This window comes from Squalius cephalus (assembly GCF_949319135.1).
Source record: "Squalius cephalus genome assembly, chromosome: 15".
Taxonomy (NCBI): Eukaryota; Metazoa; Chordata; class Actinopteri; order Cypriniformes; family Leuciscidae; genus Squalius; species Squalius cephalus.
This window is the reverse complement of record NC_137136.1, coordinates 16,896,919-16,915,794: the sequence shown is the minus strand read 5'-3', so window position 1 is coordinate 16,915,794 and position 18,876 is coordinate 16,896,919. Positions and strand designations below refer to the sequence as shown.

The 18,876-nt window shown below is 36.6% G+C and overlaps 2 protein-coding genes across 4 annotated transcripts in view; one reads left to right on the top strand and one right to left on the bottom strand.

Annotated features, from left to right (window-relative positions):
- Window positions 1-3,890: 3,890 nt before the first annotated feature.
- On the bottom strand, window positions 3,891-10,398 carry LOC307172931 (maternal B9.15 protein). The gene is made up of 5 exons (XM_079895692.1): window positions 10,278-10,398; window positions 6,804-6,984; window positions 5,841-5,978; window positions 4,827-5,109; window positions 3,891-4,579 (listed from the first exon to the last, which is right to left on the bottom strand). The coding sequence occupies exons 2-5, from the start codon at window positions 6,974-6,976 to the stop codon at window positions 4,385-4,387; spliced, it is 789 nt and encodes a 262-aa protein (XP_079751818.1). The 5' UTR covers window positions 6,977-6,984; window positions 10,278-10,398; the 3' UTR covers window positions 3,891-4,384.
- A 4,055-nt stretch (window positions 10,399-14,453) lies between these two features.
- The window catches only part of spaca6 (sperm acrosome associated 6), a 45,881-nt gene continuing 41,458 nt past the window's right edge, over window positions 14,454-18,876 (top strand). The window contains exons 1-3 of one of the 3 annotated variants that reach the window (XM_079893922.1): window positions 14,454-14,557; window positions 14,659-14,755; window positions 17,185-18,131. The gene's annotated coding sequence lies outside the window, so the exon portion shown is untranslated. Of the gene's footprint in view, window positions 14,756-17,184; window positions 18,132-18,876 lie in introns of those variants that run through there. The other 2 variants (XM_079893923.1, XM_079893925.1) reach the window with 2 other exon arrangements.

Below are 18,876 nucleotides of genomic sequence, written 5' to 3'. Positions count from 1 at the left end.
GTGGATGGACAACAGCAACTTCATCTTGAAGTAGTGTTGCCTCATATGATGATTGTTGTGACATACATTTATTCTTTGTTTGTTGCAATTGTAATGTTTTCCCCTCAAAAAATCTGTCGTTCTCACGTTTGGCAAAGTTTTATATAGGCCTACATTAGGCTAAGAGTTAGCTACAGTTCAAGATCATGGCAACATGCGACTAAAAGGAAGTTATGGGAATTATATGAAGCTCCAAACAAATCACCATCAAGTCACTGTCAAGTGTTAGAATTAATTTTTGAATCTCATATTTGTTCTCTCAGCAAAGCTATAAATACATTCAACATAGCCACTGGGTACCTCTAGTGGGAGACTTGTAGTAGTGCAAGACTAAATGTTTCTTTAACTGCCTAGTGCTCTAATTACACCATGCCAGACGTTTTAAAAATTATTTTAAAGGTATTTGTTTTGGGGTCGCAAACTATTCCCGCGTGACGCAAATTGTCATTTGGTGCTTTTTCTGTTAACAAAATATATTTTTGTTAGGTAAGTTTGTAACGAAGTCATAGCTAATTGTAGCGTTTTGTGTTTGTTTGTTCAAGTTTAGAGTTTGTTTTTGATCTGTTTTGCTCATTTCTGTGTTTCTATGTTGGTTTTCAGTTTGTTAAGTAGTTCAGTTAACTCTCACTTTCCCAGCCTGTTTGTCACCATGGTCACTGTTCAAGTGTGTTTCATTAGCCCCTCTCGTTTGCTGTCTATTTAATAGTCCAGTCATTTTAAGCCAAAATGGGGGTCAACCTTGAACAAATTGCAACAGAAGCAAACTCAACTGATTTTGTATCCTCAATATGTCCTGAGTAAGGAAAAAAAAGTCCCGAAGAATCCCATTAGGGGAAAGTTTTGAAAAAGACCCAAATATAGCCTATACGTCTATTCATTATTTTTCTTACGTGAATAGGGTAAAAATTTTACCCTTTAGATATCACCTATTATATCAGCCTATTTAGATTAAGGCTGGTTTCTAAAGTACTTCTTCCTCCCTCCTTAATTTAGATTAAGGCTGGTTTCTAAAGTACTTCTTCCTCCCTCTATGCATTAATGCTCATGGGTAGCTGTAATGGGTTCCATTCAGACCTTAATGTTAAGTATTTTACTGTTATGTGTCAACAAGATTCAACAAGACATTTTCACCTGGCAAGACCCAATGTTTAGACCTGTTGTGGTATTTATGTAAATTAGCACATAAGTAATTAGATTATGCACCGTTTGTCCATGTTAACAAACAATTTCAAAAAACTTGTAATACATTTTTTGTTTGTCTTGTTGTTAGTAATCAACTCACTAATTTTCATGGTGATATCTAAAGGTTAAAATTTGTACCCTATTCAAGTAAGAAAAAGAACTTCTCGGCCAGTTCTACTTAGTTTTATGTTGGTAGTTCAGTTCCTGATCCTTGTTCCTGTGATTCTGATTTGTTTTGAGTTTACTTTTTAAATTAAGACTGCTGCACTTAGATCCTGTTTCATCTCTGCTGCAACTGCAACCAACGCTAACACTAATACTTACAGCATTTGACATGTTTGTTAGTGTGCCGTCCAATAGTGATTGTAACGGAAAGCGTAAAGTAGCGTAAGACTAATGGTTACCAAGTTGCAACATTTGACCTAAATTATATACTTGAGTTCCTGTTGGGGGACAAGCCTCAAAATCGAGGTCAGACCCCCATAATTTGCTTGCAGGTAGAAAAAAATACAATGGAAGTCAATGGGGTCCAACATCTGTTTGTTTTCTGACATTCTTCAAAATATCTTCTTTTGTATTCAGAAGAAGAAAGAAATTAAAACAGGTTTGGAACAAACAAGTAAATGATGGCAGAATTTTACTTTTTGCGTGAACTATCCCTTTATCCAACTACTGCCCACAACAGTTGATGCAGTTCCACGCTGAGTTCTCATAGCCTGAGATTTATATATATTAAAAAAAAAGGTAAACAATTTTAAGTCAGACAGCTGATTTAAAGCATTTGAGATGAGATGAAATGAGATTCCCTTGTCCTGAAATGAGCAGATAGACCATTTGGAAGATGAAATATTAAACTGCCACTTCCAATATGAACAAAGGAGGGACAGGAACTCAGAAACTAGACAAGCATGGTCACAAAGTTTGTTGGCCTCTCCTCTTCGTTTACAATCCCACTCCTTCAAACGCAATGAACTGAAGCAGATTCTATTTCTATGCTCAAGTCCTTGCCTGTCTTCCTTTAGGAATGACGTTATGACCTTGGGCCATGTGACGCACTCACCCTATGTGGATCCTTCCGCCAGGGCATCCTGTAGCACAGAACTTACAACAACAATCCCAATAAGTGTTTAGTCCAACTCACTCTAGGAGCCCATGAAGAGTTACAATACATTTCTAGGAAGTTTTTACCATATTTGGCCTGATTTCAGAGGTTAGAAGGTCTTAAGAGAGGTTACAGAGATCCAACATTTAGCCACCACAGTAGGCTACTTAATATTCAACAATATTGTTGATTTAACTGCACTGACACTATTGTTTGAGAACTGAACTGAGATGGGATCATGTTTTCTGCAGAACTGCTTTATAGATTAAATGAACTAATTTAATGACAATCTTTACAACCTGAATCAACACAGCTGAATAATGACTATTTTCTTAAAGAGCTGCTGTACAGTCGAAATGCATCGTTGAATCATTTTCCTGTTATCACTGTAAAGCTACTTTGAAACTATTTGTTTTGTATAAAGCACTATGTAAATACAGGTGACTTGATTTGACTTAAGACTCCCCTAACTCCAAATTAATCAACTAGCCCATCAAGAGTACTTTATGGAAATTTATGGAAAGTTTCAACAAAAAGTTGAAAAACATTTAATGTAAATTATAATTCATGTAAATATTTATACTTTACCATAAACAAATAAAAATAGACAACTCTTGTAACTGTTTAAATAATAAAATATATATTTGTAACAAATCAGTTGGAGACCGCTTTAAAACAGATCTCATTACTTTTTTGTTTAAACAGAAGCAATATTTACATTGATTGCATAGCAACAAAACATTATTTAAAAGAATACAGAAAAAGAAATCACAAATAAATATGCATTTGAAGACTGAACAAAGAAAACAGGCAAAAGTTTGTAAAAGTAGTAAAGGTGTTATAAGTTTAACATACAAAACTGCACACGATTCATTTATACAAAATAATAAACAAAGCAAAAGTACAATTCCAGTGTTGAAAGACATGTATATGTTATAATAGTCTCAATTAATCATAGTTCGAAAACTTAAAAAACCTACGTAAAAAGGTAGATTATAAAAACAAAACATTTTGAAATAATTTCTTTTGAAACGTATAACAGCACTGGTGAGATGAGGACACTGTACACTTTTACATGCAGTTTTACAAAACAGCACCAGAAGAAAATCAATTATTTACAATCAAAACTGCAGCAAATAAAAGATAATGAAATGTGGAAATATGGCTTAAGGCAATGTATACTACCCCCTAGTGGTATTGGAATAAATTACAATAACATTATCATTACCATTAACAAACGTAAAATTGTGCACCGAATCTACTATAATTAATTAAATAACATTTATTATTATTATTATTATTATTAATGCAGTCCTCTCTACGTCCTGAGCAGATATGATTATTCTTAGTGAAAGTGAAAAATGTTCATTCACAGTAGTCAGGAATTGTATCTAAATGCAGCAAATTTTAAACCTCATCCACACAGCACTATTTGGCTTCAGTATGAGTTGATTTTTTTCCCCCTTTTTTTTTAATAAAAAAGGGATGCTTGGTGTTTTCAGAGGTATTGCTGACTCTATAAACAACTGTCCGTCTATCAACTATCAGTCCTGAGCTGGACTGCTGGTAATATTTAGTGAATATTCATTGAATACTCATTGAATTCAAATTGATTTCATCAATCTTTCTTCAATCGCTCAAGATTTTCTATTACATGAAATACCTCTCAAATATTCTTTGATTAAAAAGTTCCCAAAACATCTAAACGTCCAATACAGAAGTGGGTGGTAAAGCTGTGATTTCCATTTCAATGAATAAAAAATTTCAAGTATGCAGCAAATTCCTGTAAAGTTTTTGATCAAGTAATAACAGATTGAGTGTTTTGTGCAAGAGCAGTTTGAATACATTGACTATGAATAACTATGAAATAGGTAAAAAGAGAAAAGGTTTAAAAAATATTAGACTAATATCAATAAAAAGTTAAATAGTTGGCATGCTTGTCACTATGTCTCATGCTTACGATTTCATTATGATAAGCTATAAAGTTCCCTGCAGAATGGCAGATACGTTATAAATATAGTCTAACGGACCAGGTGTATGTGCTAATTGGTTTCGAGCTCTTCACCCTTTCACTGTCCCCCAGGTTTGTAGGGTAGCGTGAGGCACAATGAAGTGAGGGGGGGCTTTGGGTACAACATAGTATGCGAACAAAGGAGAAGGTGCCGGTGGGCATACGGTCGTGAAGAACATGCCTCTCTTTTTCTTGTACTGAGGCCACATCGGTGCAGGGTTGTAAAAGTACTGCGGGCCAGGGATCTGTTAATGACAGAGAAAATATTTGACAATGTCAGTTTTAAGACTTGTCTTAGGCCTTTTATTCAAAGGTATCGTAGTTCGTGTTCAAAAAGTGCAGAGAAAACAAATCTAGCAAGAAGTAAACAAAAAAACAGTTGGTTTCTAAAATAGAGGCAGAGGTGGTGCTAGTAATTCCAACATTTCAGCCTTCCTCACTCAACTTGAGTGTAGTTTGCTGAAGTGAGCTTGTAACAATGCATCTATTTACCTGAGCTGTGGGAAACTTGTGTTGCCCTTTTGGCTCCCTTGCTTTAAATCTCGTTGTGTAAACTCTGTTCCCCACTGTTCTCTTCTCCACTTTTTTCGTTTTGTCCTCTTTCACCTCCTCTTCTGTATCACTTGAGACTGCTGAGCCGCAGTCAGATGAGGTCGCTGAGTGGTAGTCTGATGTATCCACTTGGCTAAAAGTGTCATCCTTATTCGAGTGCTTTACCTCATCCTCGACTTTAGCAAACTGAGCCACTGTAAAATATCTGCCGTTCTCCCCAGACCTGTGGGAACATATTAATGTAAACCGTTACTTTAATATAACTAGTATTAGGGTGTGTTCACACTTGATTCCATTAAAACGAACCCTAATGCGATTGCTCTGTTAGTGCGGTTCATTTGAATAAGTGTGAACGCTGCTATCCGAACCCTGGTGCTCACCAAACAAGCGGACAGAGCCCGCTGAAAGATGGGTCTCGATCCGCTTCCAAACCAACTCTGGCACAGTTCGAATGAAATATGAACGCAACACGGACCAAAGACATGTAAACGAACCAAAAACGGGACATGATGTCACAAGATCCGACCCTAAAAAGGACAGAATGCTCAAGCATACCCGTTTTTTCCCGTCGTAGTCGCGATGTTGTCCATCAGTTTGGTGCAGGCATCAGAACTGCATCTCTTCGCAGCAGATCGTGTGTGTGTGTGACAGCGGGATTCCTGCCGTTATTTGAACTCCTTTACACATTTTATAAGCTCTTCACGAGTTCTCAGCTGGTCAAAATATGTAGGCTACGCACATATAACGAGTGCATTTATCCCAGCACACAGATCGTTTTGGACGCTAAGCGGACCAGGACTAAATGTCCACGCCAAGCGAACCGAACTACAAGTGTGAACACACCCTTAGATCACTCTTCACAAAAAATATCATATTCATAAAAAGGCCTATAGAAACAGTTCTTCTTTAATTTATCAAACAACAAGTATTTCATTAAAATATCATTCAACTTACCGCACACAAACCTCCAATGGGTCGATCCAAATTGTGATCTCCCGAGGAAAGCCCAACTCACTTGGCTTTAAGCCGCTCTCCATGCATGCTTGTGATACTGATTCATCCCAGGGAATTGTGCCATTTATTCTGATGCATCTGAGAAATCCAGGAGAGGGTAAATAAGTTCATATTGTAAATGGTTGCTATGTAGGTTTGTTGGTCTTTCAGATATTACCTTATGTAGAGTATTAATAATTTCCACTTTGACCACAAATTAAATGATTTCTTCACTTTTTTGACTGAAAGCAGGCATGAGCATGCAAAAGTTTGTGGCCAGTAAGATTTTTTTAAAGGAAATTTCTATTGCAAATAAATGCTTCTTTGAACTTTCTAATAATTAAAGAATCCTGAAAAAAATCACTGTTTCCAGACAAATATTAAGCAGCACAGCTGTTTTCAACATTGATAATAATTAGAAATGTTTCTTGAGCATCAAATCAGCATATTAAAATGATCATGTGACACTGAAGACTGGAGTAATGATGCTGAAAATTGCCAGCACAGAATAAATTACATTTTAAAATATAGGCTATTAAAAAAGAAAACATTTATTTTAAATTGTAATAATATTTCACAATATTACTGTATTGTTGATCCAATAAATGCAGCCTTATTAAGCATAAGAGCATAAAAACATGAAAAAAATCTTACCAACCCCAAATTTTGAATTATAGTGTATATTGAGATAATGCTGACAAAGCTATTTTAAATCGTATTTATTTAATAATCCTTTGATCAGTGCATTACTACGATTAAAAGGAAGGGACATGTTCGGGTCACTTAGTTTTGTCATGGCCGTGACTTTAATGCTTAAACAAACTTGCCAGAACAACCTGGCATTATGGAGATTATCAAAAAAATTAACTTTTATTTTGAATTAAGAATAACAATGCATGGCAATTAAGACATGGCTAGGGTTACCTGTACGCCTGTCCTTTGCTGGGGTTGTCTGGGTACCAGTGGTCTGAGAACTTTTCAAGCAGAAGCTCTTGTAATTTAGTAGCGAAAAGTTTGGCTTTAATTTGATCCACACCTCCACGCTCCACTGCCAAACCTTTCAGAAAGTTTACTCCAGCACTTACTTCTCTCTTCATTCTCGCCACTGAAAAAAAATGGAAGAACAAAAACATGAAAAGCTGAAATTCCTCTTTTGGACTATTATATTCAGAAACCACGAAGTTAGGACATAATAATCTCTGATTGACATCCGTTAGTTAAGTGAAAAATTCTAGCATTCTTATTAAGAATAGTGTATTCAGTGTAAAAGTGAACTACGCAAAAAAAACTAGACATATAAAGCAAATATGCAGGCCTGAAAAAAGCACGTTCTTCTTGGCTTTTTTAAGGTTATAATAAAAGCATATTAGTTTTCAGTCACTAGCCAAAAAAACATGTCTTGTCAAATTAATAAATTCCCATGTTTAACCACCACCTGAAACATCTACCCATTTGTATAGGTCATCTCTATAAGCATCTCTGATAGGGGAACTTCCCTAAGCAAGGGTTTCTCTTTCCTCTGACACCTGCTGCAACTGTGTCAGCTGTCAGAAGACTTGTTATACTGACAGAATGCCACCGCCATAATTTGCATTAAAGGCAAAAAAGATGCAAATAAGGAAATAGAGTTGCTCTTCTTCCAACAGAATATTGCTAAATAAGGTTTACAGTTGCAAATTAAGATAAAGAAAAGTGCAAATAAACATGCATCCTTTGGACTCACAATGCAAATTAGTGTTATCATCGTGCTAGACATTCATGCTCCAAGACATTCATATGCGGTCATATAATGTTCTTTAACCTAAACTCTCACTAAAAAAAATAAAATGTGTAAATATTTTAACTTCTTTCTTAGGAGATTAAACCATGTATAAGTTATGTTTAAATTATTAAACTTTTTATTATTCAATTCACAGTTTACTTTGTGAAACATGCTGGCCTACTTATGACAATTCATAAGTCTTTGTTAATTCCAAGAAAGAAAGAAAAAAATCGGATTTACATATAATATTTATATCACACTAATTAAACCAAATGAACAAATATCTGCCACTCTAAACATGCTGACTTAGGTTGTTGGATTATGCAACCTTTGAGGAACACGCTATGAGTCTACTCAGACATTAGTCAGAATGCTGATTTAAGTTACACAATAATAAGTCATTCAAGAGTAAGTCTGCACAAGAGGCTCATAGAGCTAAGATTAATTCTATTTTCAACCTACACCTCAAACTCTTGGGCTACTTGTGACGGAATCTGCAAACTCAAGTAAAGCAGAATGCCTTAAAGTCATGTGCATGGGTTTAGATGGGTGAGTCGTGAGCAGGTTAACAGGTTCTGAAAGTTGTCTAGGCTATATTAAAGTTTATAATCCAGTAACAGTCAAATGTAAGGAGAAATTGTGAATCGCACTTTACAAACTCAGTGTAGATCATTTTAGGCATGTGTTCTCAATAGGCAAAGTTCCAGACAATAGGGAGAGCGGGGCACAAATTAACGTGGGGCTAGTTGTAACACACTTGTTTTAAATACTTCCACACATGCTAGCATGATGAAACTTAGTGTATTTAATAGTTGCCAACTTGCCATATCAACACTATATGAGAAAAAAAAAATCAGAAATCTTTGGAAGATATCACTGAACATTTACTTAACCATAGCAAAAGTAAATTTCTTACTTATGTTAATTTTTCATCTGTATTTTTGGTGTATTTTAAATTAGACAAATCTGTATGTTATAACAGCACATGGTTCTTAAATACTTCGCTAACTAGCAGAAGACACTAGCAGGGTTTAAATCCCAGTTGTGCAGGTGGGGCATGTTGTAACACTGCATTACAATGTGCCCCTATTAGAACTATGCTATTATTTTCTATACTTTTATGAATTCTATTGAGAAAAGGGTGAATAAAGACTGAGAGTCAATGTTCAGTAATTATTAATTATCATTATGTTTTGAACCATGTTGTATAGCTGTTTTCTTGTGTTCGTTGTCAAACTCAAAAATTATTGTATTTTTAATTATTTAAAAAATGCCATTATTTTATATGAGTCAAGTCAAGTCATCTTCATTTATATAGCGCTTTTAACAATGTAGATTGTTTCAAAGCAGCTTTACAGAAATAAACGTATAATTAATACGTTTTATATTAATTAATTAATATTATATATAATTAATTAAATATCATATTAATTAATTAATATGAAAAAGTTAATAATTATATTTTATTGAGAAAATATTTTAGTTTGTCTTGTATATTTTCTGAGTAGTTCAGATAGCATTTTATGCTGTCATATGGTCATGTTACATTACAATGTGCCCCTCACATGTTACAATGTAGCCTAGGCCAGTGGTTCCCAAACCTGTCCTGCCGGCACCCCAACACTGCACGTTTTCTTTGTCTCCCTAATCAAACACACCTGATTCAACTCATCAGTTCATTAACCCGTGTGATAATGAGCTGATGAGTTGAATCAGGTGTGTTTGATTAGGGAGACAAAGAAAACGTGCAGTGTTGGGGTGCCGGCAGGACAGGTTTGGGAACCACTGGCCTAGGCTACCCCAACCTATGGGCCTTGTTGTCACATTTCACTTCCATTCTTTCGGCGTTGTATAAGAACAAAGTATGCACTGTATTAATAAAACAAAACCACATAATTGTACTAGACATGTGTGAAATTAATGAGGAAAAATAATAATAATACTCTGAACCAAAAGCAGATTTACACAAACTGAGAAAGTCAAAAAGCGTTCGGTTGAGCCCTTCTCTCCCCTATCTATCTCCATCCATCCATTTTCCAAACCACTTGTCCTATGTAGTGACGCGGGGTGTTGTTTACAATAATCAAATTCTACTTTATTATTACAGTCTATTAAAACTGATATGTCTATTAAAAAGTAAGGTTATGAGCCCATTACTGTATAAAGGACTAAAAAAAAGCAGCGCACCAAAGAACTACTCATCAGTCACGTGCTACACGCACCACATGCAATACTAAAGATGTTCAAGCAAGCGGCTGGGAAAGTGCATCATCGGAAATTCCCAACGAAAAACCCCACAATCATATGCGTGCGTGTGTATGTATATTATATACAGCCTATATAGGCTATAGTGTAATAATAGTCATAGTGTAATTATCATTTCCAGACTTTTTTTTATATATTAATATAATGATAATAATGGTGCTAAACAATTGCTGTAACAAGTAGTAGGCTAGCCTACGATCAAGATAATCGGAGTTTAACATTTTACATAGCCTACATCATTTATGTTTGGGCAATTTTACAACTTGATCCATTTTACAACTTGATCCCTTAACTCGATCTCTTAAGAACAAATAAGAAAGAAAAACGTCAACAAGTATTTTAATAATATGATTCTTAAGGCAATTCCTTACCGATATAAGATGAATCCAAAATGACTCGATGTTTCGTTCTTTTAGTTCTACTTCCTCAAAACTGTTATGTCCAAATAGGTTGATAGCCTGAGTAAGCACGTTGCTTCCTTGTTGTAGTCGGTTATTGTAGTACACCAGTGTTCCACGTTTCTTCATTCGTGTTGGGGTCGGTCGACCAACAAACACGTCATTTTACCGTCAGTGATTAGCATATGACTCACTTCCTTGTCCATACAATACAGCTTTACTCACTTTTTTACTACCAGCAGTCATGTCTGTTATTATGGCGCTGATTCACCTCAAACCCAAATATGGTCATTGCTAGTGTACTAGGAAGTAAGATTAAGGTTTATGATGACTTTTAATCTGTATTTATCAATGCCATTGTAGATGCACATTTTGTTTTTGTTCTTGGTGTTTAATAAAAAATAAATGAAAAAAAAAGGGCTTATGATGATTTTAAGAAGACATTGTAAAATATGATCTATTAAGTGTATAGGTTTTTTTTTCTATTGTGTGTGTTGAGTATGTCTGTTGCCTAATAGTTTAGATTAGTTTAATAATATATCTATATTTTTATTATTATTGCTAAACCTGATTTTTGAAATGTGTTAAATTATGATTTGTACATAAGAATTGTAAGAAAGGCTTAAAATAATATAGATAAGTATACATACCAAACACAAAAACAAAATAAACATATGGCTACACCAATCATCAAAACCAGAAAAATATACAGTTAATAAAAAAAAAAAAACATATGTAGAAGTTATAATGCGATTAATAAATTATGATGAAATTAGCCTAATAAATAATCAAGTTCATTAAACTAGTTAATAAAAAGAAAGTGAGGTGTGTAAGTAAAGAGTCTCTTCAATAATATAGTACTAGGCCTAACCATTATATAGTGCCATTGAACCGGCACTATATAAAAAGCAATATCGGTTTGGAATAGAATTGCATGACTTCAGGACTGATCAACTGTTGATGGAGCTTGAACTTCTCCTGATGTGCAGCAGATGGCAGAATTGATCCCTTCTTTTTTCTCTCACTTCTGCTGATTTCTCTTCTATTGCCCTCTGGGTAAGGATATTATGTTAGAGCGGGTTCATCAGACTACATGTTAGATCAACTTGCTCAAACAGCCTATAGAAAACAGCATGGGATAAATGGTATCATCGATATCATTGCTTCCTAGTCACAATCAGTCACTTTTACACAGTCGGAAAATACAGAATGTACCAGATGCTAAATGATGAGGAAATTATAACTAAAAGAAAGGGAGGTGGACAACGATTTAAAAAGAGAAAGAGGATCAGATGGTCATAACCAATATTCAATAAGTTTTTGTTTTACTGGCAGTGCAGTTAGGGGAATAATCAATCTGCCTCTATGCTGTAACTGGAATTCAAGAACAAAATGGGAAAACAGTGTGATTTCTCCTCATTTTCACCTTCTTCCATTGTCTTTTCCTGCATACATTCTTGGCTCCAGAATCCTTGTCAGTGGGTGATTCCTCAGCTGGTGGACTGATTGGATTTTTCCTGGATGCATTTAAACAAGCAATTACTTTGGTCAAAGAGCCATGGATGATTTGGCATCCCACTTGAATTAAGAGTGTGATGCATTCCTTTGACCTGGCACCTCGATCAGCCCTTGAGAGGTTGGTGTTATGTGAATTATAAGGAAGGAAATCATACTTGGTTCATTTGCATATGATTCATATTTTTTTCCAATATGAACTACGTCTTGAATGTGACATTTTAGCCATTCGATTGATGATTTCCACAAACATTGTGTCTCTTATCAAAATATTGTATTTGTTTGTGCACCCCAAACAGCCCAGCAACAGTGGCTCAACCAATGGCGTGAGTTTGGGGCAGGGCAATCTGTTTGATTGACCAATTGCAGAAGCGAGGAGTGTTCTGTCATATTGTTTTTTTTTTTTTGTGCCATTTTAGGAAATAATTATTTAGTTTGGTAAGAATTTGTGCCTGTTTGACTAAAATGCCGTGGAAGTTACACACTTCACCTTTAATTTCTGAAAGTACTTTTTTGTTTTAGTCCCGTGTTTTCCCAGATGCCCAAAAGTACTTGGCTTATTATCTATGGATTTACTTTTGTGTCTTCTTTTTTATGCAATCAAACATACTGCATTTTAGAGCAAAACTAATTATATTACAATAAAAAAAAAAATTCATTTGCAAGCAAAACTGTTATACTCGCAAGCAAAGATATTAGACTTGCAAAAAAAAAAAAAAAAAAAAAAATGACACCAGAACAGAGAGCAAAATGTATGGGTACATAGAAAAGCCCAGGAACTGCATTAAGGAAAGAGAATATTTATTTGAAATGCAAAGAGTTTTGTTATCAATTACTTTATTTTTGTCATTAAAAAACAGTCTTAAGAAGACATATTATTTGCAATCTTTTATTTTTTTAAATTACAATATAATAGATTTTTGCTCTCAAACACAGTATATTTGATTGCATAAAAAAGACACAAATTGATACAAAGTTACTCCATAATTATCTACAACAATAACAGAGGTTGAAAAGTAGCTTGATGGTTATTTCTTTCACATATTGCTACCAAGGCAAAATGGATCATATTACTCATATTAGAAACCACAGGTGCTTCGTTCGTAGCCATGGGAAATTATCAAGGCTATTCTTTGTTGCCCAGCTTGAGCTTTGCAGCAATAAATGACTCCTACACCGGCACATAATATCTGAAGGTAGTGTATAAAAATATAAAAACTAAATAAATATTCAACAAATATTAAAATAAAGATTTGCATTGTAAATTGCACAATATATTGATTTTTTTTTGCAATATAATTAGAGCTGAATTTATTGTAGTATATTTTAATAATAATATTTTAAAATGTATCATTTTCATAATTTATTTGATTGTGTATTTTTATATCTTGAAAATAACCACTTCAGAATCCATTTTGTATCATTGAAGTCCTCAAACACAAATGCTGTCTGCTAGTTGCTTCACCTTTAAAAATGTATTGATTTCCCGGGCTCCCAGCAAGCTTAATGCAATCGATAGCGATGGCCTTTCAAGATCAGCATCAGTATAAGCATACCATCCTCTCATGCACAGTTACCTCTACACAGCCACACACACACACACACACACACACACACACACACACACACACACACACACACACACACACACACTCCCTCTGTATCCCCCTCACACCCCCAGGTAATGATTGTCCTTGGGCAAAAGAACAGTTTGTCTGCATTAGGAGTGAAGTGTTCCTAATGGGATTGTTCTCCCACTCTGGTAATGATGTTATGTATGAAGGGCCAGTTTACTTTCAATAATGAAGGGGAAAGAGATTGCAGCACACTTCTCTTTGACCTCTGTTATCTACCCTGTCTTTTCTCCCCCTTTCTTCCATCCCAGTGATCCCACCTCTCACCAATTCTGAAGCAGATCGATAGTTGTTTAGGTTTGCAGTGTGCTCAAAGATCTGCCTCGTTGGTTGTGTGGAGATAATGTTTGGTGTGATCTGTCCTTGTTACTCTGGGTGAGGGCAATCAAAAGAGGTGAGACTGTGATTTTGATTACTTTTGAATGGTTGCTCAATGTCATCAACAGTGCAAAGCTCTGTTGGTCTATACATTGTGTAAGTACTGAATAATACTACTACATGTGCTGAAATGCAAGTATTTTATGAAATTGCTTGTCATAATTGTTATTTTGGCCAGTCAAATCAGTTCCAGTTGTGATGGGTTGGGCATTTCGGCAAAAGTTTAAATGACAGAACAGCATAATCAGTTAATTGTGCACCGAACCATCAAGCACCTAGTCCTCTATAGAAAACCAAAATAATTGAGAGAAGACCACCCAAAGCGAGGTGCTTCATTCACAAACTGACATGACAGCCATTGATCACCATGCATTTCATTGTATGGAAAAGAGCAGATTTCTCGCAAAATGATTTTGAGTTGTTCAATTTACTTAATTAAAATTAGATACAAAACGATTATTGAATGTAATTTGTGTGCAGTCCACATATGTAAAATGGAATTTTAATGCAATGTGTTTTGAACAAATAATTACTCAATGTTTTTTTTAGTATGAAAAAAAGTAATCCGGATGAACAACATCCGCCATGTTGTCATTATCATCATGTGACCTACCAGCAGTTGCGTTGCTTCACTGCCATTCAAATTCATAATCCTCTTCCGTGGCTTCATGGATAGTAAACTGTCGATCGTATTTACACTACAGAATCTCGCTGGAAGTCATCCGGGTACTTTTAGCCTACTATTTTATGAGTGATGTGAATTCAGACATACTTCTTTCGTCACACAATGTTGTACTAATAATGGAAGTATGCGATTTCGGTTGTAGCCTCGAGCTCCCTCTCATCGGAGGTGGAGAGACGCGAGGAAAGGAAACGGATTTATAAGAAATGAGAAGTACCCATTTATTTGACATTGTCATCTAGGTAAGTGTAAGAGATTCAAATGAGTTATTTTGACATGATGTAATGGTTTACTTTGTTTTTAACTACACATGCATGCAATTTCAGTTAAAGATAGGGTTGGAAAATTTGGAAGCCACGCCTCCTTCAAAACACATGAACGCGCACAGAGTAAACAACTTATAGAGCTATTGCTTGTACCAACTGAATGATGCATATTCATTTCGGCTTTGATATTGTTAAACTGTAAGTTCGGTATTTTACACTTAAAGCCCTGTTTACAGATCGTTTCTGGTGAAATAGAACGGTTAAGATTAAAATTTGGACACATGCTGCTGTCCCGAGAATTTTAGGTTTATTTCGCTTTCCCCAAAACCTCTAGAATGGGTGTATAGGTGCACTGGAACAATACTTCATAAAACGCATTAAACTTTCTTTTACAAAGACCTGAAACTCACCGAGTGGTCAGGGGTGTTCACTGATGTGCTCACACAAAAATTGCTGCAAAAGATGCTTTCCAACAGGTGTTTTACCATTCGTTGTAAAACTGTGGATCTATTTTTCCAAACGTCTCACACCCGTAGATTCTTCCGTTGAGAGCTTGAATAATAGACACTCCAGCCCAGTTGGTGGCGATAATGCACCTTTGCCAATTGCAAGCAAACTGCTGGCATTTCATTGAATACACAGAAGAAGCAGAAGAAGAAGCGGCGGAGTAATACCGTACCTCACACAGCACATTCAATACAAGTCAATGGAGTTGGACAAAAACTACGATAAAACCTGTTGGAAAGCATCTTTTGCAGCGATTTTTGTGTGAGCATATCAGTGAACACCCCTGACCACTCGGTGAGTTTCACGTCTTTGTAAACGAAAGTTTAATGCGTTTTATGAAGGATTGTTCCAGTGCACCTATACACCCATTCTGGAGGTTTTGGGGAAAGCGAAATAAACCTAAAATTCTCGGGACAGCAGCATGTGTCAAAATTTTAATCTTAACCGTTCTATTTCATCAGAAACGATCTGTAAACAGGGCTTTAAGTGTAAAATACCGAACTTGTCCTTTAACATAGAAATGCAAAAATCCGAGTCTAAGGATGTAAAGCTCTGGGTAACGTTAGAATGTCACGTGTTGCCATCTCGTAATTACGGTTATGACAGGGTGTGAACCAGCATAAGCTCCTTGTTTTGGTTCAGGAGGAACTGTAAAAGGCGGCTGCTGTTTGTGTCGCTCAGTGACTGTCTGTCTACAGCTCTGCACACAACTCTGCACAGCCTCATGTCTGCTACAGACTGTACGATTTCGGCAATCCTATAAGATCATTACAAATCAAACTGCACTTTGGCAATTGTGTGCGCTGAAAAAAAGAGGAGGAAGCGAAAGAGGGGAATATGGATGCGGTCCTGGCTAGGGAAAAAGAAGCCAAGTTGGCATGCCAATTTAGCAAATGGAACTTGAGGTTGTATTTTTAGCGCCATGTCACATTGATCAATATGCCATTTCATGTTGCATTTTTATTAGCTATACCACAATTGGTCATCTTTCGTCTGGGACAGCTCAAAATCGTAGAATGTGTACCAGGCATTATGGAACTTGCTGATGACATATGATGTCTGCACGAGCAGGGTGTGCGGAATGTTGACAGGCATGCAGGAAGGACATCATATCATTGCATTTGGGCCGAATGCAATGATTGGACAAATATTTATTGGTCCTGGGACTTCCACAGAAGATATAGGCTAGGCTACTTGTTTTAATATTTAGCCTAGAATTTTTAGACTACTTCTGTTATTTATTGCTATCAGGATGTGAAGAGAGGATGTGTTTTCAATCAGTATTTAAAAAATTGCCTACCCTACCTTTACTTGGTCATTTTATGTTAATAAACCCCATTTACATCTTGTTTACATCTTTACAACCACCATGAAGAATTCGCTTGGCTAATTATTTGATCTGTTTAAATTGTTGACTTGCGACGTGCATAATTTTTCAGCTTTGAGCCACAATCGCATCGTTTTCAAGATCCTACATCAAATCAAAACTTTAAAAAACAATCAAACCGCGAAACAACTGAATGTTTTATTCAATTGTGTTGGAATGACGGCCAGACCGCGTCACCTATGAACCACTCTATTTACGCATGTGACCTTTCTGCACAAAACGAAGCGGTGAGGAAGGAGTATAATCATATATATAGTGAAGATCGGGGCTGGTTGTCTCACTTTTTACTCCAGTAAATGTTTCTCATACTGTATGTTGGCAAATAGGCTATAACAAAAAAATGTAAACCAAAAGCGGGTCATGTTGTCACAGTATATGAGGTATTTTGTCACAATGGAACCTGCCATGTCAGGATATTGTTCTGGCTGTCCTGCACCTTGCTGCTCTGCATATCAATGTTCACTTTCCTTTTCTTGTCCCCCAGACTCAGTTCAGTGTGTTTCTCCTGCAGGAGTTCTCAGGCAGGGAGAGGCCAGGATGAGATTGCAGCTTGCAGACCAGGGAGAGAGTTTCAAGTTCATGTGCAAGATTACATGTTCCTGACCAAGTGGAAGAGCTGAGAAAAAAATGTGCGGTAACTAAGCCGAGAGGAGTCATCTGTATGCTGCTGTATCCTTAACAGCACATTGATTCCGAATGAGAGAAAAAGTGAACAAGAGAAGACGGGGAGTAAAATCCACTCCTTTGATTTTTCTTCACTGCTACTCTCCTCCTCTTTCCCTCCCACTAAGATATTCTGTCTGAAGCCACCCCCCTTTCTCTCTCGCTCCATCTCGCTCTGTCCTGTATTCCTATCCTTCACTCTCTCCTGCACATGCACATACTATTAAACACCACTGTTCTTTTTTTCTTAGCTCGTCTCTCATCAGGTCTTCTTTTAACGCACCGCTTTAAGAGCATCTAGTATTTCTGTTTCTCCCAACGGGTGGAGAAACCGGCTCAATGCGGCTCTCTCGCTCTCTCTCTCTCTCTCTCTCTCTCTCTCTCTCTCTCAGCTGTGTCTCACACACTGAGATAGCCTGTTTCTCATTGAGAGGCCCTTTTTTTACTTGTAACACACGAGTCTTGCTCTCTTTACGGTGCAGGTTTCCCTCCCCCTTCCCTCTTCTCTACACTTATCCGTAAAGAAAGGAAGGAAGCGGAAGAGAGTGGTGTCTGTGAGGAGGAATGATGAAAAGGCAGAGAGAGAGAGAGAGAGAGAGAGAGAAAGAGAGAAGGAAGGAGGGGGTAAACGAAGAGAGCAGGACTGAGGAGAGTGGACTGGCAGAAACGTGAAATACGAGAGGGAGAAGAGTAAAGTAGGAGAGGAACCTGTAAGAGGAGAAATGAGGGATGGCTGACCTGGAAGTGGGCAAAATCGGGGGAAAGGAAGCCACCGTTCTTTTCCAACACTTGCTGGTATTTTGCTTTTCACTTTTCACTTTTGGTCATTTCTTGCCTTCATTTTTCATCTGTCTTATTCTGCTTCTTCTAATTTATCTAAAATCTTCTTCTAAAATAAATTTTTTTTCCCATGCTAATATGTTCCAATATCTTTCCCGGGTGTTTTGTTAGCTTATAACTGCCCTTTCTGCTTCTTTGTGTGCAAAATTAACCATGTGTTTGTTTGGAGACTTTAAGTACTTTTCCTTCCTCTTCCATCACATTTTCATCCCTGCAGCGATCATGTTCACTCTGTTTTCTCGTGCGACACGTATTAGCTTTGGTTGTGTATGTCTGTTCGAGACTTTATTGTTAGCATCATAGACTAATATCCATTACTTCTCCAAAAGGCTAAAATGAGGCCCGGTCAAGTTGATCGCATAAAAGGTTTAGTACTCACAGTTTGCATCAGTCAAATTAGTTCTGCACTGATGCACTTGTAGAGAGTGCGATCTTTATGCAAAGTCAATCCTGGCCTTCTCGGTTTGTGGCACTTTTGTTTCATCTGAATCGGTTTGAAATGTAGCGTAATCCCTTTATTGGGGTGTCCCCTCTTCTCTCTCCATACCACGCTCCTCCCATCACCCCTCATCCCCGCTGTCTGTCTTCCTCCGTCTGCGCCCTTTGCGAGAAGGTTTACCGCTGTAACGCTTGTTTATCAAACCAATGAATACAAAAGTGAACAGTTTCTCTCTTTCTTTGTAAATCCTCTGCTCTTATA